The 27,752-nt window shown below is 54.4% G+C and overlaps 1 protein-coding gene across 1 annotated transcript in view; it reads right to left on the bottom strand.

Moving 5' to 3' along the window:
* LOC138101658 (neuralized-like protein 4) overlaps positions 1–27,752 on the bottom strand; it is a gene marked incomplete at its 3' end in the record, with an annotated part of 68,103 nt that overhangs the window by 22,466 nt on the left and 17,885 nt on the right. Inside the window, 8 exon segments of the mRNA XM_068999432.1 lie at positions 1,429–1,630; positions 3,361–3,523; positions 3,610–3,695; positions 6,043–6,224; positions 9,385–9,670; positions 11,774–11,846; positions 15,519–15,607; positions 20,763–20,874. Of these exon segments, the coding sequence (XP_068855533.1) occupies positions 1,429–1,630; positions 3,361–3,523; positions 3,610–3,695; positions 6,043–6,224; positions 9,385–9,670; positions 11,774–11,846; positions 15,519–15,607; positions 20,763–20,874 (1,193 nt within the window).

The raw sequence follows: 27,752 nt of genomic DNA, 5'->3' as shown, positions 1-27,752 counted from the left end.
GGCGGATTTTTTTGGGGATTTTTTTGGGGATTTTTTGGGGGATTTTTTTGGGGATTTTTTTGGGATTCGGGATTTTTTCGGGCTCCTGACCGGTTGGAGATGACGATGGCGGCGTTGAACTCGGAGCGGCCGCTCTGGCGCAGCCCCGGGGGGGTTTGGGGTTGGGTTTGGGGTATTTTAGCGGGGATTTTTCGGGATTTCGCGACTCCCGGGCGGATTTTTTTGGGGATTTTTTTGGGGATTTTTTGGGGGATTTTTTGGGGGATTTTTTTGGGGATTTTTTTGGGATTCAGGGGTTTTTTCGGGCTCCTGACCGGTTGGAGATGACGATGGCGTCGTTGAACTCGGAGCGGCCGCTCTGGTGCAGCCCCGGGGGGGTTTGGGGTTGGGTTTGGGGGATTTTAGCGGGGATTTTTCGGGATTTCACGACTCCCAGGCGGATTTTTTTGGGGATTTTTTTGGGATTCGGGATTTTTCGGGCTCCTGACCGGTTGGAGATGACGATGGCATCGTTGAACTCGGAGCGGCAGTTCTGGCGCAGCCCCGGGGGGTTTGGGGTTGGGTTTGGGGTATTTTAGCGGGGATTTTTTGGGATTTCACCATTCCCAGGCGGATTTTTTTGGGGATTTTTTTGGGATTCGGGATTTTTTCGGGCTCCTGACCGGTTGGAGATGACGATGGCGTCGTTGAACTCGGAGCGGCCGCTCTGGCGCAGCCCCGAGGGGTTTGGGGTTGGGTTTGGGGTATTTTAGTGGGGTTTTTTTGGGATTTCGGGGTTTTTTTGGGATTTTGCGCTTCCCGGGCGGATTTTTTTGGGGATTTTTTTGGGATTGGGGGTTTTTTCGGGCTCCTGACCGGTTGGAGATGACGATGGCGGCGTTGAACTCGGAGCGGCAGTTCTGGCGCAGCCCCGGGGGGGTTTTGGGGTATTTTAGCGGGGTTTTTTCGGGATTTCGCGACTCCCGGGCGGATTTTTTTGGGGATTTTTTGGGGGATTTTTTGGGGGATTTTTTTGGGGATTTTTTTGGGATTGGGGTTTTTTCGGGCTCCTGACCGGTTGGAGATGACGATGGCGGCGTTGAACTCGGAGCGGCCGCTCTGGCGCAGCCCCGGGGGGGGTTTTGGGTTGGGTTTGGGGTTGGTTTGGGGTTGGTTTTGGGGGATTTTAGCGGGGATTTTTCGGGATTTCACGACTCCCAGGCGGATTTTTTTGGGGATTTTTTTGGGATTCGGGATTTTTTCGGGCTCCTGACCGGTTGGAGATGACGATGGCGGCGTTGAACTCGGAGCGGCCGCTCTGGCGCAGCCCCGGGGGGGTTTGGGGTTGGGTTTGGGGTATTTTAGCGGGGATTTTTTGGGATTTCACCATTCCCAGGCGGATTTTTTTGGGGATTTTTTTGGGATTCGGGATTTTTTCGGGCTCCTGACCGGTTGGAGATGACGATGGCGTCGTTGAACTCGGAGCGGCAGTTCTGGCGCAGCGCCGTGCGGCCGCCGTTGGTGATGACGGCGTTGGCCCCGTGCAGCCGGTGGAAGCGGAGGTCGCTCGGGGACCCCCCCGGCGAGGAGCTCTCGGGGCTCTCCCCGGCGCTGTCCCCGTCAGAGCCGTCCCCGAGCAGCGCCGGCACCTCTGGGCACGCACACGGAGAGGGGGGAGGGGGAGCCTTGGGGACGGCCGGCACGGACACAGGTGGCCCCAGGTGGCCCCGAGTGGCCTCAAGTGGCCTCAAGTGGCCCCAAGTGGCCTCGAGTGGTTTTTGATGTCCCCAAAAGAACAAATCCCCCCACCAAGGTCCCCCCCCCCGATGTCTTCAAAGTGTCCCCAATGTCCCCAAAAACCCCACTGACTCCAAAAACCCAATGACCCCAATCCCCTCAATGTCCCCAAAAACCCCAATGACCTCAAAAACCCAATGACCCCAATCCCCTCAATGTCCCCAAATACCCCAATGACCCCAATCCCCTCAGTGTCCCCAACACCCCCGATGTCCTCAATGCCACCCCAATGTCCCCAATGATCCCGACGTCCCCAATCCCTGACAGCCCCGATGTCCCCAACACCCCACTGACCCCACTGACCCCAGTGTCCCCAATGTCCCCAATGTCCCCAAAGTCTCTGACACCCCCAATGTCCCCAAAGTCCCCAATGTCCCCAATCCCCCTGGCACCCCCAATGTCCCCAAGACCCCAGAATCCCCAATGACCCCAATCCTCTGAATGTCCCCAATGTCCCTGATGTCCCCAACACCCGACACCCCCAATGTCCCCAACATCCCCAATGTCCCCAATGCCCCCAACACCCCAATGTCCCCAAAGTCCCCAATGACCCCAATCCCTGCAAGGTCCCCAATCCCCCTGACATCCCCAATGTCCCCAACACCCCACTGACCCCAATGTCCCCAATGTCCCCAATGACCCCAATCCCCAACATCCCCAATGTCCCCAATGTCCCCAAGGTCTCTGACACCCCCAATGTCCCCAAAGTCCCCAGAATCCCCAATGACCCCAATCCCCTCAATGTCCCCAACACCCCACTGACCCCAGTGTCCCCAACACCCCTGACACCCCCAATGTTCCCAATATCCCCAAAGTCCCCAATGTCCCCAATCCCTTCAATGTCCCCAATCCCCAATACCCCCAATGTCCCCAACACCCCACTGACCCCAATGTCCCCAAAGTCCCCAACACCCCCAATGACCCCAATGACCCCAATCCCTTCAACGTCCCCAATCCCTCTGACATCCCCAACGTCCCCAACGTCCCCAACGTCCCCAATGTCCCCAACCCCCCTGACACCCCTGACACCCCCCAACACCCCCAATGACCCCAACCCCCCTGACACCCCCCGACGTCCCCGAGGTCCCCAATGACCCCAACCCCCTTGACACCCCCCTGACACCCCCCGAGGTCCCCGCTGTCACCCACCTCCCTCATCCACGATGGTGGCCTGGGCCACCTGCCCGTACAGGTCCTGGACAACCTGACCCCAATGTCCCCAAGGCCCCCAATCCCTTCAATGTCCCCAATGTCCCCAACACCCCAAAGTCCCCAATGTCCCCAATCCCTTCAATGTCCCCAATGTCCCCAACACCCCCAATGTCCCCAACACCCCACTGACCCCAAAGTCCCCAACACCCCCAATGACCCCAATCCCTTCAACGTCCCCAATCCCTCTGACATCCCCAACGTCCCCAACGTCCCCAACGTCCCCAATGTCCCCAACCCCCCTGACACCCCCCAACGTCCCCGACATCCCCAATGACCCCAACCCCCCTGACACCCCCAACGTCCCCAACGTCCCCAATGTCCCCAATGACCCCAACCCCCCTGACACCCCCCGAGGTCCCCGCTGTCACCCACCTCCCTCATCCACGATGGTGGCCTGGGCCGCCTGCCCGTACAGGTCCACCACGGCGTAGACGTTGGGGGGGACGTTCCAGGCCGCGGGGCCCTGCGGGGCCCCGTTGACGAAGAAGTGCAGGGTCCCGTCGTCCCTGCGCACCACCCCCACCGTGTCCCCCGCCTGCGGGGACAGCGTCACCGGGGTCGGGGCCACCGCCGCGTCCCCGCCGCGGCCCCCCGCCGCGCCCCCCGCCGCCCCCACCCCACCTTGAGGCGGTCGAGGTTGTGGCCGTACTCGTCCAGCACGGTGGTGCCGTTGTGCATGACCCCGTTGCCGGTCATCATCCACGTGCCTGAGCGGGGAGGAGGGGGATGTTGGGGACGTTGGGGGACATCGGGGATGTCGGGGGACATTGGGGACGTTGGGGACATCAGGGGGGTCGGGGACATTGGGGGTGCTGGGGACATTGGGGACATCAGGGGGGTCGGGGACATTGGGGACATCCAGAGGATATTGAGGACATTGGGGACATCAGGGGGGTCGGGGACAGGTCGGGGACATTGGGGACATCAGGGGGGTCTGGGACAATTGGGGGTGTTGGGGACATTGGGGTCAGTGGGGGACATCAGGGGGTTTGGGGATGTTGGGGACATCCAGGGGACATTGGGAACATTGAGGACATCAGGGGGACATTGGGAACATCAGGGGGACATTGGGGACATCAGGGGGGTCGGGGACAATTGGGGGTGCTGGGGACATTGGGGTCAGTGGGGGACATGAGGGGGTTCGGGGACGTTGGGGACATCCAGAGGATATTGGGGACATCGGGGACAGTGGGGACATCAGGGGGATCAGGAACATTGGGGACATCAGGGGATATTGGGGACATTGGGGTCAGTGGGGACATGAAGAGGTTTGGGGACATTGGGGACATCCAGGGGATATTGAGGACACTGGGGACATCAAGGGGATCGGGGACATTGGGGTCAGTGGGGACATCAGGGGGTTCGGGGACGTCGGGGACATCCAGGGGATATTGGGGACATCAGGGGGACATTGGGGACCCTGAGGTGACTCTGAGGTGACCCTGGGGACCCTTCGGTGACCCTGAGGACCCTGAGGTGACATTGGGGACTCTGGGGTGACGCTGGGGACCCTGAGGTGACATTGGGGACCATGAGGTGACCATGGGGTGACATTGGGGACCCTTTGGTGACCCTGGGGACCCTGAGGTGACCCTGAGGTGACATTGGTGACCCTGAGGTGACCCTGAGGTGACATTGGGGACCCTGAGGTGACCATGGGGTGACCCTGGGGTGACCCTGGGGACCCTGAGGTGACCCTGGGGACCCTTCAGTGACCCTTCAGTGACCCTGAGGTGACCCTGGGGACCCTGAGGTGACCCTGGGGACACACCTGAGTGGGGTTGGCTGTGCTGGGGTTGGGATGGTGACCCTGAGGTGACCCTGAGGTGACACTGGGGACCCTGGGGTGACCCTGAGGTGACCATGGGGTGATCCTGAGGTGACAATGGGGACCCTGAGGTGACCCTGGGGTGACCCTGAGGTGACCCTGAGGTGACACTGGGGACCCTGAGGTGACCCTGGGGACCCTTCAGTGACCCTTCAGTGACCCTGAGGTGACCCTGGGGACACACCTGAGTGGGGTTGGCTGTGCTGGGGTTGGGATGGTGACCCTGAGGTGACCATGGGGTGACCCTGGGGTGACACTGGGGACCCTTCGGTGACCCTGGGGACCCTGAGGTGACATTGGGGACCCTGAGGTGACCATGGGGTGACCCTGGGGTGACCCTGGGGACCCTTCGGTGACCCTGGGGTGACCCTGGGGTGACATTGGTGATCCTGAGGTGACCATGGGGTGATCCTGAGGTGACAATGGGGACCCTGAGGTGACGCTGGGGTGACCCTGAGGTGACACTGGGGACCCTGGGGTGACCCTGAGGTGACCATGGGGTGATCCTGAGGTGACAATGGGGACCCTGAGGTGACGCTGGGGTGACCCTGAGGTGACCCTGAGGTGACACTGGGGACCCTGAGGTGACCCTGGGGACACACCTGAGTGGGGTTGGCTGTGCTGGGGTTGGGATGGTGACCCTGAGGTGACCCTGAGGTGACCCTGGGGTGACACTGGGGACCCTTCGGTGACCCTGGGGACCCTGAGGTGACATTGGGGACCCTGAGGTGAATCTGGGGTGACCCTGGGGTGATGCTGGGGACCCTTCGGTAACCCTGGGGTGACCCTGGGGTGACATTGGTGATCCTGAGGTGACCATGGGGTGATCCTGAGGTGACAATGGGGACCCTGAGGTGACGCTGGGGACCCTGGGGTGACCCTGAGGTGACAATGGGGACCCTGAGGTGACGCTGGGGTGACCCTGAGGTGACCCTGAGGTGACGTTGGGGACCCTGAGGTGACGCTGGGGTGACCCTGAGGTGACACTGGGGACCCTGGGGTGACCCTGAGGTGACCATGGGGTGATCCTGAGGTGACAATGGGGACCCTGAGATGACACTGGGGACCCTGGGGTGATCCTGAGGTGACAATGGGGACCCTGAGGTGACCCTGGGGTGACATTGGGGACCCTGAGGTGACCATGGGGTGACACTGGGGACCCTGAGGTGACCCTGAGGTGACCCTTCGGTGGCCCTGGGGACCCTTGGGTGGCCCTGGGGACGCACCTGAGCGCAGGTTGGTCATGGTGGACGGCAGCTGCAGGTAGGCCGGGTTGTGGGTGGTGACCCCGATCTCGATGGACCCTGCCCACTTGTCCACCATCTTGTCCAGCCGCACCTGGAAGAGCTCGTTGTCCCCGAGCGGCCGCGCGCTCAGCACCACGCCGTGGTTGAAGTCGTCCGTGGCGCTGGGGACAGCGGAGGGGACACGGTGACCTCGGGGACACCGCGGGGACATCAAAGACACGGGGACACCACGGGGACATCAAGGACACCGCAGGGACATGGGGACACCACGGGGACATGGGGACACCGCGGGGACATGGGGACACCGCGGGGACATGGGGGACACCGCGGGGACACCACAGGGACATCAGGGACACCACAGGGACATGGGGACACTGCAGGGACACCGTGGGGACACGGGGACACCACAGGGACATGGGGACACCACAGGGACACCGTGGGGACACGGGGACACCACAGGGACATGGGGACACCACAGGGACATGGGGACAGTTGTCCGTGGCGCTGGGGACAGCGGAAGTGACATGGTGACCTTGGGGACACCATGGGGACACCGCAGGGACATGGGGGACACCGCAGGGACATGGGGGACACCACAAGGACATCGGGGACAGCGGAGGTGACACGGTGACCTCGGGGACACCGCGGGGACATCAAGGACACAGGGACACCACGGGGACATCAGGGACACTGCAGGGACATGGGGACACCACAGGGACATGGGGACACCACAAGGACATGGGGGACACCGTGGGGACATGGGGACATCAGGGACACCACGGGGACATCAGGGACATCACAGGGACATGGGGACACCACAGGGACATGGGGACACCACAAGGACACCGGGGACACCACGGGGACATGGGGGACACCACAAGGACACCGGGGACACCACAGGGACATGGGGACACCACAGGGACACCACGGGGACATGGGGGACACCACAGGGACATGGGGACACCGCAGGGACATGGGGACAGTCGTCCGTGGCGCTGGGGACAGCGGAGGTGACACGGTGACCTCGGGGACACCATGGGGACACCGCAGGGACATGGGGGACACCACAAGGACATCGGGGACAGCGGAGGTGACACGGTGACCTCGGGGACACCGCGGGGACATCAAGGACACAGGGACACCACGGGGACATCAGGGACACTGCAGGGACATGGGGACACCACAGGGACATGGGGACACCACAAGGACATGGGGGACACCGTGGGGACATGGGGACATCAGGGACACCACGGGGACATCAGGGACATCACAGGGACATGGGGACACCACAGGGACACGGGGACAGTTGTCTGTGGCACTGGGGACAGCGGAGGTGACACGGTGACCTCGGGGACACCGCGGGGACATCAAGGACACGGGGACACCACGGGGACATCAGGGACACCGCAGGGACATGGGGACACCACGGGGACATGGGGACACCACAAGGACACCGGGGACACCACAGGGACACGGGGACACCGCAGGGACACCGTGGGGACATGGGGACACCAGAGGGACACCGTGGAGACACGGGGACACCACGGGGACATCGGGGACATCAGGGACACCGCAGGGACACGGGGACACCGCAGGGACATGGGGGACACCACAAGGACATCGGGGACAGCGGAGGTGACACGGTGACCTCGGGGACACCGCGGGGACACCGCGGGGACATCAAGGACACGGAGACACCACAGGGACATGGGGACACCACAGGGACACAGGAACACCACAGGGACACGGGGACACCACAGGGACATGGGGACACCACAGGGACACGGGGACACCACAGGGACATCAGGGACATCACAGGGACATGGGGACACCACAGGGACACAGGGACACTGCAGGGACATGGGGACATCAGGGACACCACAGGGACACCGCGGGGACATGGGGACAGTTGTCCGTGGCGCTGGGGACAGCAGAGGTGACACGGTGACCTCAGGGACACCATGGGGACACGGGGACACTGTGGGGACACGGGGACACCACAGGGACATGGGGACACCGCAGGGACACCGCAGGGACACCAGGGGGACATCGGGGACACCACAGGGACATGGGGACACTGCAGTGACAGGGACAGTGGGACAGAGGGACAGGATGGCAGCGGGGACACCGGGGTGGGGACACCAAGGATGGGGACATTGGGGTGGGGACACTGGGATGGGGACACGGGGATGGGGACACCAAGGATGGGGACATCGGGGTGGGGACACCAAGGATGGGGACACCAAGGATGGGGACACTGGGATGGGGACATGGGGACACAAGGACACGACACGTCCCCGTGTCCCCCACACCCTCCGTGTCCACCCAGCGTCCTCAGGGTCACTCCCTGCAGCCTCAGCACCGTCCGGCCCTCGCTGACCCCAACGTCCCCAATTCCCCCAATGTCCCCGTGGTCACTCACTGCGGCCACAGCCCTGACTGACCCCCAATGTCCCCAACCCCCCAATGGCCCCAATCCCCCCAATGTCCCCAACGCCCCCAACCACCCCAATGACCCCACAGTCACTCCCTGTGGCCGCAGTCCTGACTGACCCCCAATGTCCCCAACATTCCCAATGTCCCCCTGTGGTCACTCACTGCGGCCACAGCCCTGACTGACCCCCAGTGTCCCCAATCTCCCCAATGCCCTCAAAGTCCCCAATGTCCCCAATCCCCCCAACCTCCCCAATGTCCCCAATGTCCCCAACCCCCCCAATGTCCCCGTGGTCACTCCCTGTGGCCACAGCCCTGACTGACCCCCAGTGTCCCCAATCCCCCCAATGTCCCCAAACCCCCCACGTCCCCATGGTCACTCACTGCGGCCACAGCCTTGACTGACCCCCAATGTCCCCAAAGCCCCCCAATGTCCCCAACTCCCCCCACTGTCCCTGTGGTCACTCCCTGCGACCACAGCCCTGACTGACCCCCAATGCCCCCAATCCCCCCAATGTCCCCAAACCCCCCACGTCCCCACGGTCACTCCCTGCGGCCACAGCCCTGACTGACCCCCAATGTCCCCACTGTCCCCATGGTCACTCACTGCGGCCACAGCCCTGACTGACCCCCATGTCCCCAACCCCCCCAATGCCCTCAATATCCCCAACCCCCCCAACCCCCCCATGTCCCCATGGTCACTCCCTGCGGCCACAACCCTGACTGACCCCCATGTCCCCAATCCCCCCAATGTCCCCAACCCCCCCATGTCCCAACGGTCACTCCCTGTGGCCACAACCCTGACTGACCCCCAATGTCCCCAACCCCCCCAATCCCCTCAAAGTCCCCAACCCCCCCGACCCCCCCGACGTCCCGGCGGTCACTCACTGCGGCCGCAGCGCCGTCCGGCCCTCGTTGACCACGGCGGCCTTCTGGCCGCAGTTGGGGTGGAAGAGCAGCCGCGGCGGGGGCGGGTTGGCCGGAGGGCCGGCGGCCTGGGCGGCCGGCGGGGGCCGGCGGGCGCTGCCCTCGGGGGACAGGGCGCGCAGGATGGCGTTGTTGCGCCGCAGGCGGTCGCTGTGGTTGTGGTTGTGGACGATGGTCACCTTGACGGCCATCCCGTACAGGTCCACCACGCCGTAGACCACCTGCGGCGTCAGCGTCGTCGCCACGCCTGCGGACACGGTGGGGACGGGGTGGGGACACGGTGGGGACGGGGTGGGGACATGGTGGGGATGGGGTGGGGACACGGGGATGGGGTGGGGACACGGTGGGGATGGGGTGGGGACATGGGGACGGTGTGGGGACACAATGGGGACACGGTGGGGACATGGGGACGGGGTGGGGACACGGTGGGGACATGGGGAGGGTGAGGGGACACGGGGATGGTGTGGGGACACGGGGATGGGGTGGGGACACGGGGATGGGGTGGGGACACGGTGGGGATGGGGTGGGGACATGGGGACGGTGTGGGGACACAATGGGGACACGGGGACAGGGTGGGGACACAGGGACGGGGTGGGGACACGGTGGGGACACGGTGGGGACACGGTGGGGACACGGTGGGGACATGGTGAGGACACGGGGACGGGGTGGGGACACGGTGGGGACACGGTGGGGACATGGGGATGGGGTGGGGACACAGGGACGGGGTGGGGACATGGGGACAGGGTGGGGACAGGGGGATGGTGTGGGGACACAATGGGGACACGGGGATGGGGTGGGGACACGGGGATGGTGTGGGGACACAGGGATGGGGTGGGGACACAATGGGGACACGGGGATGGGGTGGGGACACGGGGATGGTGTGGGGACACGGGGATGGGGTGGGGACACAATGGGGACACGGGGATGGTGTGGGGACATGGTGGGGACACGGTGGGGACACGGTGGGGACATGGGGATGGGGTGAGGACACGGGGACATGGTGGGGACACGGTGGGGACACGGGGACACAGTGGGGACACAGGGAGGGTGTGGGGACACAGTGGGGACACGGGGACGGGGTGGGGACATGGGGATGGGGTGGGGACACGGTGGGGACACGGTGGGGACATGGGGACGGGGTGGGGACACGGTGGGGATGGTGTGGGGACATGGGGATGGGGTGGGGACAAAATGGGGACACGGGGACGGGGTGGGGACACGGTGGGGACATGGGGAGGGTGTCAGTTTTGGGGTGATCTTGGGGTGATTTTGGGGCGCTTTTGGGGTCAGTTTTGGGGTGGTTTTGGGGCACTTTTGGGGCACTTTTGGGGTGGTTTTGGGGCACTTTCGGTGTTGGTTTTGGGGTGATTTTGGGGTGGTTTTGGGGCACTTTCGGGGTCAGTTTTGGGGTGATTTTGGGGCACTTTCGGTGTCAGTTTTGGGGTGGTTTTGGGGCGCTTTTGGGGTCAGTTCTGGGGTGATTTTGGGGCACTTTCGGTGTCAGTTTTGGGGTGATTTTGGGGTGCTTTTGGGGCACTTTCAGGGTCAGTTTTGGGGTGGTTTTGGGGCCATTTTTGGGGTGGTTTTGGGGCACTTTTCGGGTCATTTTTGGGGTGCTTTTGGGGTCAGTTCTGGGGTGGTTTTTAGGTGGTTTTGGGGCACTTTTGGGGTGGTTTTGGGGCACTTTTGGGGTCATTTTTGGGGCACTTTTGGGGTGATTTTGGGGCATTTTTGGGATCAGTTTTGGGGTGATTTTGGTGTCAGTTTTGGGGCACTTTTGGGCTCATTTTGGGGTGGTTTTGGGGCGCTTTTGGGCTCATTTTGGGGTGGTTTTGGGGCGCTTTCGGGGTCAGTTTTGGGGTCATTTTGGGGTGGTTTTGGGGCGCTTTTGGGGTCAGCTTTGGGGTGATTTTGGGGTGGTTTTGGGGTCAGTTCTGGGGTGGTTTTGGGGCACTTTTCGGGTCATTTTTGGGGTGCTTTTGGGGTCAGTTCTGGGGTGGTTTTTAGGTGGTTTTGGGGCACTTTTGGGGTGGTTTTGGGGCACTTTTGGGGTGATTTTGGTGTCAGTTTTGGGGCACTTTTGGGGTGATTTTGGGGTGCTTTTGGGGCGCTTTCGGGGTCAGTTTTGGGGTCATTTTGGGGTGGTTTTGGGGCGTTCTCGGGGTCAGTTTTGGGGTGATTTTAGGGTGGTTTTGGGGCGCTTTTGGGGTCAGTTTTGGGGTGGTTTTGGGGCGCTTTCGGGGTCAGTTTTGGGGTCATTTTGGGGTGGTTTCGGGGCGCTTTCGGGGTCATTTTTGGGGTGATTTTGGGGTGGTTTTGGGGCGCTTTCGGGGTGATTTTGGGGTCCCACCTTGGTCCACGCCGTTGATGTAGAAGTGCAGAGCGTTGTTGGCCTTTCGGGTGAGGCCGATGTGATCCCCCTCCTGCGGGGACACACGGGGTCACCCCCACCCCAAAATCGGGGGGACACCCCCCAAAACTGGGGAGAACACCCCAAAATTGGAGAAACCCCCCAAAATCAGGGGGAACCCCCAAAATCGAGGGGAAACCCCCATAAATCAGGGGGAACCCCCCAAAATCGAGGGGAAACCCCCCAAAATCAGGGGGAACCCCCCAAAATCGAGGGGAAACCCCCCAAAACCAGGGAGAAACCCCCCAAAATTGGGAGAACCGCCCAAAATTGGGGAGAAACCCACCCCAAAATCGGGGGGAAACCCCCCAAAATTGGGGAGAACACCCCAAAATTGGAGAAACCCCCCCAAAATCGAGGGGAAACCCCCCAAAATTGGGGAGAACACCCCAAAATTGGAGAAACCCCCCCAAAATCGGGGAGAACCCCCCAAAATCAGGGGGAACCCCCCAAAATCGAGGGGAATCCCCCCAAAACCAGGGAGAACCCCCCCAAAATCGGGGGGAAACCCGCCCAAAATTGGGGAGAAACCCCCAAAATCGGGGGGAAACCCCCAAAATCGGGGGAAACCCGCCCAAAATCGGGGGAAACCCCCCCAAAATCGGGGGAAAACCCCCCAAAATTGAGGAGAAACCCCCCCAAAATCGGGGAGAACCCCCCAAAATCGGGGGGAAACCCCCCCAAAATTGGGCAGAAACCCCCAGAATCAGGGAGAAACCCCCCCAAAATTGGGGAAACCCCCCCAAAATGGGGGAGAAACCCCCCCAAAATTGAGGGGAGAACCCCCCAAAATCGGGGAAACCCCCCAAAATCAGGGGGAATCCCCCAAAATTGGGGAAACCACCCCAAAATTGGTGAGAAACCCCCAAAATCAGGGGGAACCCCCCAAAATCGAGGGGAAACCCCCCAAAATCAGGGGGAACCCCCCAAAATCGAGGGGAAACCCCCCTAAACCAGGGAGAAACCCCCCAAAATTGGGGAAACCTCCCCGAAATTGGGGAGAAACCCCCCCAAAATCGGGGAGAAACCCCCCAAAATCGAGGGGAAACCCCCCAAAATTGGGGAGAACACCCCAAAATTGGAGAAACCCCCCCAAAATCGGGGAGAACCCCCCAAAATCGGGGGGAAACCCCCCCAAAATCGGGGGAAACCCCCCAAAACCAGGGAGAAACCCCCCAAAATTGGGGAAACCCCCCAAAATTGGGGAGAAACCCCCCCAAAATCGGGGAGAAACCCCCAAAATCGGGGGGAAACCCCCCAAAATTGGGGAGAACACCCCAAAATTGGAGAAACCCCCCCCAAAATTGGGGAGAAACCCCCCAAAATTAAGGGGAAACCTCCCAAAATGGGGGAGAAACCCCCCCAAAATAGAGGGGAGAACCCCCCAAAATCGGGGAAACCCCCCCAAAATCGGGGAGAACCCCCCAAAATCGGGGGGAAACCCCCCCAAAATCGGGGGAAACCTCCCCAAAATTGGGGAGAAACCCCCAAAATCGAGGGGAAACCCCCCAAAATCAGGGGGAACCCCCCAAAATCGAGGGGAAACCCCCCCAAAATCGGGGGAAACCTCCCCAAAATTGGGGAGAAACCCGCAAAATTGAGGGGAAACCCCCCCAAAATCAGGGGGAACCCCCCCAAAATCGAGGGGTAATCCCCCAAAATCTGCTCCTCAAGGGAGGGGAGGGGTTTTGGGGCCACCCCAAAAATTTTGGGGGGGTCTGGGAAGGGAATTTGGGGGTCCCAAATTGGGTTAAGGGGGCAGATCCCAAAATCTGGGGGAATTTGGGGGGAAAATTTGGGGTCCCACATGGGAAATTGGGGGGGGGGGGGTTATCCCAAAATTTGGGGGGTGGGGGGGGGGGAGATCACCCGGATTTTGGGGGGACCCCAAAGGAATTTTGGGGGAATTTGGGGTGAAAAAGGAGAAATTTGAGAGGAAAATGTCCCAAATTTGGGCAGCCCAGGGAGGTTTTTTTCGGGGATTTGGGGATTTTGGGGGGTTTTTGGGTTCCCATAATTTTGGGGTGCCCAGAGCGGATTTTGGGGTTCCCAGGGGTGGATTTGGGGTGGATTTTGGGGGAATTTTAGGGACCCAAAAGTAGAAATTGATGGGGTGGAATCACCCCGATTTTTTTGAGATTTTGGGGTTTTTGGGGTTTTGGGGTTCCCATAATTTTTTGGGGGATTTTGGGGTTCCCATGGGTGGATTTGGGGTGGATTTTGGGGTGGATTTTGGGGGAATTTTAGGGATCCAAAAATAGAAATTGATGGGGTGGAATCACCCCGATTTTTTCACAAATTTGGGGATTTTGGGGGTTTTGGGGTTCCCATAATTTTTGGGGGATTTTGGGGTTCCCAGGGGTGGATTTGGGGTGGATTTTAGGGTGGATTTTGGGGGAATTTTAGGGATCCAAAAGTAGAAATTGATGGGGTGGAATCACCCCGATTTTTTCACAGATTTTGGGGATTTTGGGGGTTTTGGGGTTCCCATAATTTTTGGGGGATTTTGGGGTTCCCAGGGGTGGATTTGGGGTGGATCTTGGGGGAATTTTGGGGGAATTTTGGGGGAACTTTAGGAATCCAAAATAAGAAATTGATGGGGTGGAATCACCCCGATTTTTTACAGATTTGCGGATATTTGGGGGTTTTGGGGTTCCCATAATTTTGGGGGGGATTTTGGGGGTCCCAGGGGTGGATTTTGGGTGGATTTGGGGGAATTTTGGGGGAACTTTAGGGATCCAAAAATAGAAATGGATGGGGTGGAATCACCCCGATTTTTTTGAGATTTTGGGGATTTTTGGGGTTTTGGGGTTCCCATAATTTTTTGGGGATATTTTGGGGGTCCCAGGGGTGGATTTGGGGTGGATTTTGGGGGAACTTTAGGGATCCAAAAATAGAAATTGATGGGGTGGAATCACCCCGATTTTTTTACAGATTTTGGGGATTTTTGGGGTTTTGGGGTTCCCATAATTTTTTGGGGGGATTTTGGGGTTCCCAGGGGTGGATTTGGGGTGGATTTTGGGGGAATTTTGGGGGAATTTTGGGGGAACTTTAGGGATCCAAAAATAGAAATTGATGGGGTGGAATCACCCCGATTTTTTTGAGATTTTGGGGATTTTTGGGGTTTTGGGGTTCCCATAATTTTGGGGGGGATTTTGGGGTTCCCACGGGTGGATTTTGGGTGGATTTGGGGGAATTTTGGGGGAACTTTAGGGATCCAAAAATAGAAATTGATGGGGTGGAATCACCCCGATTTTTTTGAGATTTTGGGGTTTTTGGGGTTTTGGGGTTCCCATAATTTTTTGGGGGGATTTTGGGGGTCCCAGGGGTGGATTTTGGGTGGATTTGGGGGAATTTTGGGGGAACTTTAGGGATCCAAAAATAGAAATTGATGGGGTGGAATCACCCCGATTTTTTTGAGATTTTGGGGATTTTTGGGGTTTTGGGGTTCCCATAATTTTGGGGGGGATTTTGGGGGTCCCAGGGGTGGATTTGGGGTGGATTTGGGGGGGTTTTGTGGGAATTTGAGAGATCCAAAAATAGAAATTGATGGGGTGGAATCACCCCGATTTTTTCACAGATTTTGGGGATTTTTGGGGTTTTGGGGTTCCCATAATTTTGGGGGGATTTTGGGGGGATTTGGGGGGTCCCAGGGGTGGATTTTTGGGGTTTTTTGGGGGGTCACCTGCAGCTCATCCAGGCTGAACTCGCAGTACTCCCGGCGCGTCCCCTTCCCGTTGGTCAGGATCCCGCAGCCGCTCATCATGATGGTCCCTGGGGGACCCCAAAAGCACCTTGAGACACCCCAAAAACCCCCCTGGAGACCCCAAAATCAACCTGGAGACCCCAAAAACCTCCCTGGAGACCCCAAAAACCACCTTGAGACCCCAAAAGCACCTTGAGACACCCCAAAAACCCCCCTGGACACCCCAAAATCAACCTGGAGACCCCAAAAACCTCCCTGGAGACCCCAAAAACCCCCCTGGAGACCCCAAAAACCACCTTGAGACCCCAAAAGCACCTTGAGACACCCCAAAAACTTCCCTGGACACCCCAAAACGACCTGAGGCACACCAAAACCACCCTGGGGTGCCCCAAAATCAACCTGGAGACCCCAAAAACCACCTTGAGACCCCAAAAGCACCTTGAGACACCCCAAAAACCACCCTGGAGACCCCAAAATCAACCTGGAGACCCCAAAAACCACCTTGAGACCCCAAAAGCACCTTGAGACACCCCAAAAACCTCCCTGGAGACCCCAAAAACCACCCTGGAGACCCCAAAAACCACCTTGAGACCCCAAAAGCACCTTGAGACACCCCAAAACCTCCCTGGAGACCCCAAAAACCACCTGGAGACCCCAAAATCAACCTGGAGACCCCAAAAGCACCTTGAGACACCCCAAAACCTCCCTGGAGACCCCAAAAACCACCTGGAGACCCCAAAAGCACCCTGGAGACCCCAAAATCAACCTGGAGACCCCAAAAACCACCCTGGAGACCCCAAAAACCACCCTGGAGACCCCAAAAACCACCTTGAGACCCCAAAAGCACCTTGAGACACCCCAAAAACCCCCCTGGACACCCCAAAAACCACCTGGAGACCCCAAAAACCACCTTGAGACCCCAAAAACCACCCTGGAGACCCCAAATCACCCTGGAGACCCCAAAAACCTCCCTGGAGACCCCAAAAACCACCCTGAGGGACCCAAAACCTCCCTGGAGACCCCAAAATCAACCTGAGGGACCCCAAAACGACCTGAGGGACCCCAAAACGACCCTGGGGTGCCCCAAAATCAACCTGGAGACCCCAAAAGCACCTTGAGACACCCCAAAAACTTCCCTGGAGACCCCAAAAACCACCTGGAGACCCCAAAAACCACCCTGAGGGACCCCAAAACCACCCTGAGGGACCCCAAAACCACCCTGGAGACCCCAAAATCAACCTGGAGACCCCAAAAGCATCTTGAGACACCCCAAAAACCACCCTGGAGACCCCAAAAACCACCTTGAGACCCCAAAATCAACCTGGAGACCCCAAAAGCACCTTGAGACACCCCAAAAACTTCCCTGGAGACCCCAAAAACCACCTGGAGACCCCAAAAACCACCCTGAGGGACCCCAAAACCACCCTGAGGGACCCCAAAACCACCCTGGAGACCCCAAAATCAACCTGGAGACCCCAAAAGCACCTTGAGACACCCCAAAAACTTCCCTGGAGACCCCCAAAACCACCTGGAGACCCCAAAAACCACCCTGAGGGACCCCAAAACCACCCTGGAGACCCCAAAATCACCCTGGAGACCCCAAAAGCACCCTGAGGGACCCCAAATCACCCTGGAGACCCCAAAATCACCCCAGGGCACCCCAAAAACCACCTTGAGACCGCAAAAGCACCTTGAGACACCCCAAAAACCACCCTGGAGACCCCAAAAACCACCTTGAGACCCCAAAATCATCCTGAGGGACCCCAAAACGACCTGGGGCACCCCAAAATCACCCTGAGAGACCCCAAAACCTCCCTGGAGCCCCCAAAATCACCCTGAGGGACCCCAAATCACCCTGGAGACCCCAAATCACCCTGAGGGACCCCAAAACCTCCCTGGAGACCCCAAAACCCCCCTGAGGGACCCAAAAACCCCCCTGGGGCACCCCAAAACCCCCCTGGAGACCCCAAAACCCCCCTGAGGGACCCCAAAATCACCCTGGAAACCCCAAAACCACCCTGGAGACCCCAAAACCCCCCTGAGGGACCCCAAAACGACCTGGGGCACCCCAAAACCCCCCTGGGGCACCCCAAAATCACCCTGAGGGACCCCAAAACCACCTTGAGACACCCCAAAACCACCCTGGAGACCCCAAAATCAACCTGGAGACCCCAAAAACCCCTCTGGAGACCCCAAAATCAACCTGGAGACCCCAAAAACCACCCTGGAGACCCCAAAATCACCCTGGAGACCCCAAAAGCACCCTGAGGGACCCCAAATCACCCTGGAGACCCCAAAATCACCCCAGGGCACCCCAAAAACCACCTTGAGACCGCAAAAGCACCTTGAGACACCCCAAAAACCACCCTGGAGACCCCAAAAACCACCTTGAGACCCCAAAATCACCCTGGAGACCCCAAAAACCACCCTGGAGACCCCAAAACCAACCTGGAGACCCCAAAATCACCCTGGAGACCCCAAAACCACCCTGGAGATCCCAAAACCCCCCTGAGGGACCCCAAAATCACCCTGAGGGACCCCAAAACCTCCCTGGAGACCCCAAAACCACCTTGAGGGACCCCAAATCACCCTGGAGACCCCAAATCACCCTGAGGGACCCCAAAACCTCCCTGGAGACCCCAAAACCCCCCTGAGGGACCCCAAAATCATCCTGAGGGACCCCAAAACCCCCCTGGGGCACCCCAAAATCACCCTGAGTGACCCCAAAACCACCCTGGAGACCCCAAAACCACCTTGAGGGACCCCAAAACCCCCCTGGGGTGCCCCAAAATCACCCTGAGGGACCCCAAAACCCCCCTGGGGGACCCCAAACCCCAATTTCGGGGGCTCTGGGAGCCTCCCCAGGAGCTTCACAGAGAAATTTGAGGAATTTTTGATTTTTAAGGAAATTTGGGGAGTTTTTCCCAGGATTTTGGGGTTTTTTCCCCGGATTTTTGGGGGCTTTTCTGGGATTTTTTGGGGGGTTTTTCCTGGAATAATTTGGGTTTTTTTTTCCCCAGGATTTTTGGGGGGTTTTTCTGGGAGTTTTCCTCATATTTTTTGGGGTTTTTTTTCCCCAAGATTTTTTGGGGTTTTTTCCCAGGATTTTGGGGGGTTTTTCCCAAGATTTTTGGGGGTTTTTCTGGGATTTTTGAGGGGTTTCTTCCCAGAGCTTTTGGAGGTTTTTTTCCCAAGATTTTTTGGGTTTTTTTCCAGGATTTTTCCTAGAATTTTTTTGGAGATTTTTCCTGGTATTTTTTGAGCTTTTTTCCCAGAAATTTTGGTTTTTCTCCAGAATTTTTTTAGGGATTTTTACCAGATTTTTTTGCAGCTTTTTCCTAGAATTTTTTGGGATTTTTTCCCAGAATTTTGGGTTTTTTTTCCCAGGATTTTTTTGGGATTTTTCCCAGAATTTTTTTGATTCTTTCCCCGGGATTTTTTGGGTTTTTTTCCCAGAATTTTTGGGGCTTTTCCCCCGCGATTTTTTGGGGTTTTTTTCCCGGGATTTTGGGGGATTTTTCCCAGAATTTTTCGGGCTTTTTCCCCCAGAATTTTGCGGGATTTTGCCCAGAATCTTTGGGGGTTTTTCCCAGAATTGTGGATTTTTTTCCCAGAATTTTTTCAGGATTTTTCCCAGAAGTTTTTTGGACTCTTTCCCCGGGATTTTTTGGGGGTTTTCCGCAGGATTTTGGGTTTTTTCCCAGAATTTTTTCGGGATTTTTCCCAGAAGTTTTTGGACTCTTTTCCCGGGATTTTTTGGGGAGTTTTTCCAGGGATTTTTGGGATTTTTTGCCAGAATTTTTTCAGGATTTTTCCCAGAATTTTTTTGACTCTTTTCCCGGGATTTTTTGGGGTTTTTCCTGGGGATTTTTTGGGATTTTTTCCAAGAATTTTGCGGGATTTTTCCCAGAATTTTTTGGGATTTTTCCCAGAATTTTGGGGTTTTTTCCCAAATCTTTTTCAGGATTTTTCCCAGAACTTTTTGGACTCTTTCCCTGGGATTTTTAGGGTTTTTTCCCAGAATTTTGGGATTTTTTCCCAGAATTTTTTCAGGATTTTTCCCAGAATTTTTTTGACTCTTTTCCCGGGATTTTTTGGGGTTTTTCCTGGGGATTTTTTGGGATTTTTTCCAAGAATTTTGCGGGATTTTTCCCAGAATTTTTTGGGATTTTTCCCAGAATTTTGGGGTTTTTTCCCAAATCTTTTTCAGGATTTTTCCCAGAACTTTTTGGACTCTTTCCCTGGGATTTTTAGGGTTTTTTCCCAGAATTTTGGGATTTTTTCCCAGAATTTTTTCAGGATTTTTCCCAGAATTTTTTTGACTCTTTTCCCGGGATTTTTTGGGGTTTTTCCTGGGGATTTTTTGGGATTTTTTCCAAGAATTTTGCGGGATTTTTCCCAGAATTTTTTGGGATTTTTCCCAGAATTTTGGGGTTTTTTCCCAAATCTTTTTCAGGATTTTTCCCAGAACTTTTTGGACTCTTTCCCTGGGATTTTTAGGGTTTTTTCCCAGAATTTTGGGATTTTTTCCCAGAATTTTTTCAGGATTTTTCCCAGAATTTTTTTGACTCTTTTCCCGGGATTTTTTGGGGTTTTTCCTGGGGATTTTTTGGGATTTTTTCCAAGAATTTTGCGGGATTTTTCCCAGAATTTTTTGGGATTTTTCCCAGAATTTTGGGGTTTTTTCCCAAATCTTTTTCAGGATTTTTCCCAGAACTTTTTGGACTCTTTCCCTGGGATTTTTAGGGTTTTTTCCCAGAATTTTGGGGTTTTTTTCCCAGAATTTTTTCGGGATTTTTCCCAGAATTTTTTGGACTCTTTCCCCAGGATTTTTTGGGGAGTTTTTCCAGGGATTTTTGGGATTTTTTTCCCAGAATTTTTTCGGGATTTTTCCCAGAATTTTTTTGACTCTTTCCCCAGGATTTTTTGGGGAGTTTTTCCAGGAATTTTTAGAATTTTTTCCCAGAATTTTGGGGTTTTTTCTCAGAATTTTTTGGGGATTTTTCCCAGAATTTTGCGGGATTTTTCCCAGAATTTTGGAGTTTTTTCCCAAATCTTTTTCGGGATTTTTCCCAGAATTTTGGGTTTTTTTCCCAGAATTTTAGGGGTTTTTCCCAGATTTTTTTCGGGATTTTTCCCAGAATTTTTTGGACTTTTTCCCCGGGATTTTTTGGGGTTTTTCCCGGGATTTTGGGGGGTTTTTCCCGGGATTTTGGGGCTCACCTGAGCGCAGGTTGGTCATGGTGGCCGGGTACTCGAGGCTGTTGGGGTTGTGGGCGGTGACCCCGATCTCGATGGACCCCGACCATTTGTCCACCAGTTTGTCAATGCGGATCTGGGGGACCCCAAAAAACCCCCCCCCGAAAAAAACCAACCCCAAAACCACTCAGGACCCCCCTGAAAACCCCAAAAACACCCTAAAAACCCCCCAAAACACCCTAAAAACCCCCCAAAACCACCCAGAACCCACCTAAAAACGCCGTAAAAACCCCCCAAAACACCCTAAAAACCCCACAAAACCACCCTAGAAAATCCCAAAAACATCCCTAAAAACCCCCCAAAACCCCCTAAAAACCCCCCAAAACCACTCAGAACCCACCTAAAAACCCCCAAAACACCCTAAAAAAAACCAAAACACCCTAAAAATCCCCCAAAACCACTCAGAACTCCCCTAAAAACCCCCCAAAACACCCTAAAAATCCCACAAACCCCTCGGTACCCCCCTGAAAACCCCCCAAAACACCCTAAAAAATCCCCAAAACGCTCTAAAAACCCCAAAAAACACCCTGAAAACCCCCCAAAATACCCTAAAAACCCCCCAAAACCACCCTAAAAAAACCCAAAAACACCTTAAAAACCCCCCAAAACATCCTAAAACCCCCCCAGAAACACCCAAAAAAACCCCCCAAAACCACCCAGAACCCCCCTGAAAACCCCAAAAACACCCTAAAAACCCCCCAAAACACCCTAAAAACCCCCCAAAACCACCCAGAACCCACCTAAAAACGCCGTAAAAACCCCCCAAAACACCCTAAAAACCCCCCAAAACCACCCTAGAAAATCCCAAAAACATCCTTAAAAACCCCCCAAAACCCCCTAAAAACCTCCCAAAACCCCCCAAAACCCCCCTGAAAACCCCAAAAACACCCTAAAAAACCCCAAAACCCCCTAAAAACCCCCCAAAACACCCTAAAAAAACCCAGAAACACCCTAAAAAAACCCCAAAACCCCTCTGGACCCCCCAAAACCCCCTAAAAACTCCCCAAAACCACCCAGAACCCCCCTGAAAACCCCCTAAAAACCCCCCAAAACACCCTAAAAAACCCCAAAACCCCCTAAAAATCCCCCAAAACCACCCTAGAAAATCCCAAAAACATCCTTAAAAACCCCCCAAAACACCCGAAAAACCCCCCAAAAACCCACTAAAAGCCCCCCAAAACCACTCAGAACCCACCTAAAAACCCCCAAAACACCCTAAAAAAAACCCAAAACACCCTAAAAAAAACCCCAAAACACCCTAAAAATCCCCCAAAACCACTCAGAACCCACCTAAAAACCCCCAAAACACCCCAAAAACCCCAAAACCCCCTAAAAAACCCCAAAACCACCCAGAACCCCCCTGAAAACCCCAAACACACCCTAAAAAACCCCAAAACCCCCTAAAACCCCCCAAAACCACCCTAGAAAATCCCAAAAACATCCTTAAAACCCCCCCAAAACACCCGAAAAACCCCCCAAAACCACTCAGAACCCACCTAAAAACCCCCAAAACACCCTAAAAAAAACCAAAACGCCCTAAAAAAAACCCCAAAACCCCCTAAAAACCCCCCAAAAACACCCTAAAAATCCCCCAAAACCTCTCAGGACCCCCCTGAAAATCCCCTAAAAACCCCCCAAAACACCCCAAAAACCCCCCAAAACCCCTCAGGACCCCCCTAAAAACCCCCCAAAACACCCTAAAAATCCCACAAACCCCTCGGTACCCCCCTGAAAACCCCCAAAACACCCAAAAAATCCCCAAAACACCCTAAAAACCCCCCAAAAAAACTAAAAATCCCCCAAAACCCCTCAGGACCCCCCTAAAAGCCCCCCAAAATGCCCCCAAAACACCCTAAAAACCCCTCAGGACACCCCAAAAAACCCCAAACCCCACAGGACCTCCCTAAAACCCCCAAACCCCCCCAAAAACCCCTCAGGACTCCCCAAAACCCCCCAAAACCTCCCTAAAATCCCCAAAAAACCCTAAAACCCCCCTAAACCCCCCTAAAAATCCCCCCAAAAGCCCAAAACCCCAAAAAACCCCCCAGGACCTCCCCAAAACCCCCCCAAAAAACCCCAAAAAGCCCCCAAAACCCCTCAGGACCACCCTAAAAACCCCCAAAAAACCCTAAAAACCCCCCCAAAAACCCTTCAGGACTCCCCAAAAATCCCAAAACCTCCCTAAAAACCCCCCAAAATGCCCCAAAAATACCCTAAAAACCCCCCAAAACTCCTCAGGACCCCCCTAAAACCCCCCCAAAAACACCCCCAAAAAAACCTAAAATCCCCCAAAAACCCCTCAGAACACCCCAAAAATCCCAAAACCCCACAGGACCTCCCTAAAATCCCCAAAATCTCCCAAAAAAAACCCCTCAGGACTCCCCAAAACCCCCCCAAAAAACCCCAAAAAGCCTCCAAAACCCCTCAGGACCACCCTAAAAACCCCCCAAAAACCCTAAAAACCCCCCCCAAAAACCCTTCAGGACTCCCCAAAAATCCCAAAACCTCCCTAAAAACCCCCCAAAATGCCCCCAAAAATATCCTAAAAACCCCCCAAAACCCCTCAGGACCCCCCTAAAACCCCCCCAAAAACACCCCCAAAAAAAACCTAAAACCCCCCAAAACCCCTCAGGACCCCCCAAAAACCCCCCCAAAAACACCCCCAAAAAAACCCTAAAATCCCCCAAAAACCCCTCAGAACACCCCAAAAATCCCAAAACCCCACAGGACCCCCCCTAAAATCCCCAAAATCTCCCAAAAAACCCCTCAGGACTCCCCAAAACCCCCCCAAAAAACCCCAAAAAGCCCCCAAAACCCCTCAGGACCACCCTAAAAACCCCCCAAAAACCCTAAAAACCCCCCCCAAAAACCCTTCAGGACTCCCCAAAAATCCCAAAACCTCCCTAAAAACCCCCCAAAATGCCCCCAAAATACCCTAAAAACCCCCCAAACCCCCTCAGGACCCCCCTAAAACCCCCCCAAAAACACCCCCAAAAAAAACCTAAAATCCCCCAAAAACCCCTCAGGACTCCCCAAAAATCCCAAAAGCCCACAGGACCTCCCTAAAATCCCCAAAATCTCCCAAAAAACCCCTCAGGACTCCCCAAAACCCCCCCAAAAAAACCCCAAAAAGCCCCCAAAACCCCTCAGGACCACCCTAAAAACCCCCCAAAAACCCTAAAAACCCCCAAAAAACCCTTCAGGACTCCCCAAAAATCCCAAAACCCCACAGGACCTCCCTAAAAACCCCCCAAAATGCCCCCAAAAATACCCTAAAAACCCCCCAAAACCCCTCAGGACCCCCCTAAACCCCCCCAAAAACACCCCCAAAAAACCCTAAAATCCCCCAAAAACCCCTCAGGACTCCCCAAAAATCCCCAAACCCCACAGGACCACCCTAAAATCCCAAAAACCTCCCCAAAAACCCCTCAGGACTCCCCAAAATCCCTCAGGACCCCCCTAAATCCCACCTCAAAATGCTCCAAAAAATTGCAAAAAAATCCACAAAAAATCCACAAAAAAATTAAAAAAAAACCAAAAAATGCCCAAAAAGTCCCAAAAAATTCCCAAAAAGTTCCCCAAATCCCCCAAAATCTCACCTTGAACATCTCATCTCCCAAGGGTCGCTTTGTGAGGACAACACCCCCAAAACCCCTCGAAATTCTACCAGAAATCCCCCAAAAAATCCCCCAAAAATCGAAAAAAAATTGAAAAAAAAATCCAAAAGAAATAACAAAAAAATCCAAAAAAATTCCCAAAAAATTCCCAAAATTCCCCAAAATCTCACCTTGAATGTCTCATCTCCCAAGGGTTGCTTTGTGAGGAAAACAGCCCCAAAACCCCACCCAAAACCCCTCGAAATTCCCCCAAAAAATAAAAAAAAAAAATTTTAAAAATCCCGAAAAAATCGAAAAAAAAATCCCAAAAAATCCAAAGAAATTCCCAAAAAATTCCCAAAATTCCCCAAAATCTCACCTTGAATATCTCAACTCTCAAGGGTCGCTTTGTGAGAACAACAGCCCCAAAACCCCTTGAAATTCCCCCAAAAAATCCAAAAAAAATCACAAAAAATCGCAAAAAAATCCCAAAAAAATCCCAAAAAATTCCCAAAAAATTCCCCAAAATCTCACCTTGAACGTCTCATCTCCCAAGGGTCGCTTGGTGAGGACAACACCCCCAAAACCCCACCCAAAACCCCTCAAAATGGTCCAAAAAAATCACAAAAAATCGCAAAAAATTTAAAAAAAATAAAAAAAAAATCAAAAAAATCCCCAAAAAATCTCAAAAAAATCCCAAAAAATCCAAAAAAATTCCCCAAAATCTCAGCTCAAACATCTCATCACTCAAGGGTCGCTTTGTGAGGACAACACCCCCAAAACCCCTTGAAATTCCCCCAAAAAATCCAAAAAAAATTGCAAAAAATCGCAAAAAAATCTGAAAAAAATCCCAAAAAAATCCCAAAAAATTCCAAAAAAAATCCCAAAAAATTCCCAAAAAATTCCCAAAAATCCCCGAGGCCCACCTCGAACATCTCGCCGTCCCTCAGGGCTCTGTTGCTCAGCACGACGCCGTTGGTGAACTCGTCCAGGGGCCGGAGCCTCCCAAAATCCCTCCCCAAAAACCCCCAAAAATGCCCCAAAAAAATCCCCAAAAATTCCCAAAAAATTCCCAAAATTCCCCCAAAATCTCACCTTGAACGTCTCAACTCTCAAGGGTCGCTTGGTGAGGACAACAGCCCCAAAACCCCACCCAAAACCCCTCGAAATCCCCTCAAAATGGTCCAAAAAAATCGCAAAAAAATCCGAAAAAAATCCCAAAAAATCCCAAAAAATTCCCCAAAAAATTCCCAAAAAATCCCAAAAAATTCCCAAAAATGCCCGAGGCCCACCTCGAACATCTCGCCGTCCCTCAGGGGTCTGTTGGTCAGCACGACGCCGTTGGTGAACTCGTCCAGGGGCCGGAGCCTCCCAAAATCCCTCCCCAAAAACCCCCAAAAATGCCCCAAAAAAATCCCCAAAAATTCCTAAAATCCCCCAAAATCTCACCTTGAACGTCTCAACTCTCAAGGGTCGCTTGGTGAGGACAACACCCCCAAAACCCCACCCAAAACCCCTCGAAATCCCCTCAAAATGGTCCAAAAAAATCGCAAAAAATCGCAAAAAAATCGCAAAAAAATCCCAAAAAATCCCAAAAAATTCCCCAAAAAAATCCCAAAAAAATCCCAAAAAATTCCCAAAAATCCCCGAGGCCCACCTCGAACATCTCGCCGTCCCTCAGGGCTCTGTTGCTCAGCACGACGCCGTTGGTGAACTCGTCCAGGGGCCGGCGCCTCCCAAAATCCCTCCCCAAAAACCCCCAAAAATGCCCCCAAAAAATCCCCAAAAATTCCCAAAAAATTCCCAAAATCCCCCAAAATCTCACCTTGAACGTCTCAACTCTCAAGGGTCGCTTGGTGAGGACAACACCCCCAAAACCCCACCCAAAACCCCTCGAAATCCCCTCAAAATGGTCCAAAAAAATCGCAAAAAAATCCGAAAAAAATCCAAAAAAATCCCAAAAAATTCCCCAAAAAATTCCCAAAAAATCCCAAAAAATTCCCAAAAATCCCCGAGGCCCACCTCGAACATCTCGCCGTCCCTCAGGGCTCTGTTGCTCAGCACGACGCCGTTGGTGAACTCGTCCAGGGGCCGGCGCCTCCCAAAATCCCTCCCCAAAAACCCCCAAAAATGCCCCAAAAAAATCCCCAAAAATTCCTAAAATCCCCCAAAATCTCACCTTGAACGTCTCAACTCTCAAGGGTCGCTTGGTGAGGACAACACCCCCAAAACCCCACCCAAAACCCCTCGAATTCCCCTCAAAATGGTCCAAAAAAATCACCAAAAAAAAAAAAAATCGAAAAAAAGATCAAAAAAATCCCCAAAAAATCTAAAAAAATCCCAAAAAATCTCAAAAAAATCCCAAAAAATCCCAAAAAATTCCCCAAAATCTCAGCTCAAACATATCATCACTCAAGGGTCGCTTTGTGAGGACAACAGCCCCAAAACCCCTTGAAATTCCCCCAAAAATAAAAAAAAAATTAAAAAAATCCCAAAAAATCCAAAGAAATTCCCAAAAAATTCCCAAAATTCCCCCAAAATCTCACCTTGAACGTCTCAACTCTCAAGGGTCGCTTGGTGAGGACAACACCCCCAAAACCCCACCCAAAACCCCTCGAAATCCCCTCAAAATGGTCCAAAAAAATCGCAAAAAATCCCCAAAAAATAAAAAAAAATTCCCAAAAAAAAAAAAAATCCCCAAAAATCCACAAAAAATCCCAAAAAATCCCCAAAAAAATCCCAAAAAATTCCCAAAAATCTCAGCTCAAACATCTCATCTCCCACGAGTTGCTTTGTGAGGACATCACCACCAAAACCCCTTGAAATTCCCCAAAAAAATCCCAAAAAATTCGCAAAAAATCCCCAAAAAATCCGAAAAAAAATCCCAAAAAATCGCAAAAAATTCCCAAAAAATCCCCAAAAATCCCCGAGGCCCACCTCGAACATCTCGCCGTCCCTCAGGGCTCTGTTGGTCAGCACGACGCCGTTGGTGAACTCGTCCAGGGGCCGGCGCCTCCCAAAATCCCTCCCCAAAAACCCCCAAAAATGCCCCAAAAAAATCCCCAAAAATTCCTAAAATCCCCCAAAATCTCACCTTGAACGTCTCAACTCTCAAGGGTCGCTTGGTGAGGACAACAGCCCCAAAACCCCACCCAAAACCCCTCGAAATCCCCTCAAAATGGTCCAAAAATATCGCAAAAAATCGCAAAAAAATCCGAAAAAAATCTCAAAAAAATCCCAAAAAAATCCCAAAAAATTCCCAAAAAAATCCCAAAAAATTCCCAAAAAATCCCCAAAAATCCCCGAGGCCCACCTCGAACATCTCGCCGTCCCTCAGGGCTCTGTTGGTCAGCACGAC

Source organism: Aphelocoma coerulescens, unplaced genomic scaffold (genome assembly GCF_041296385.1).
Source record: "Aphelocoma coerulescens isolate FSJ_1873_10779 unplaced genomic scaffold, UR_Acoe_1.0 HiC_scaffold_386, whole genome shotgun sequence".
In the NCBI taxonomy this organism is placed as follows: Eukaryota; Metazoa; Chordata; class Aves; order Passeriformes; family Corvidae; genus Aphelocoma; species Aphelocoma coerulescens.
Note: the sequence above shows the minus strand (reverse complement) of the source record. Positions and strands in the feature narration are given on the sequence as shown.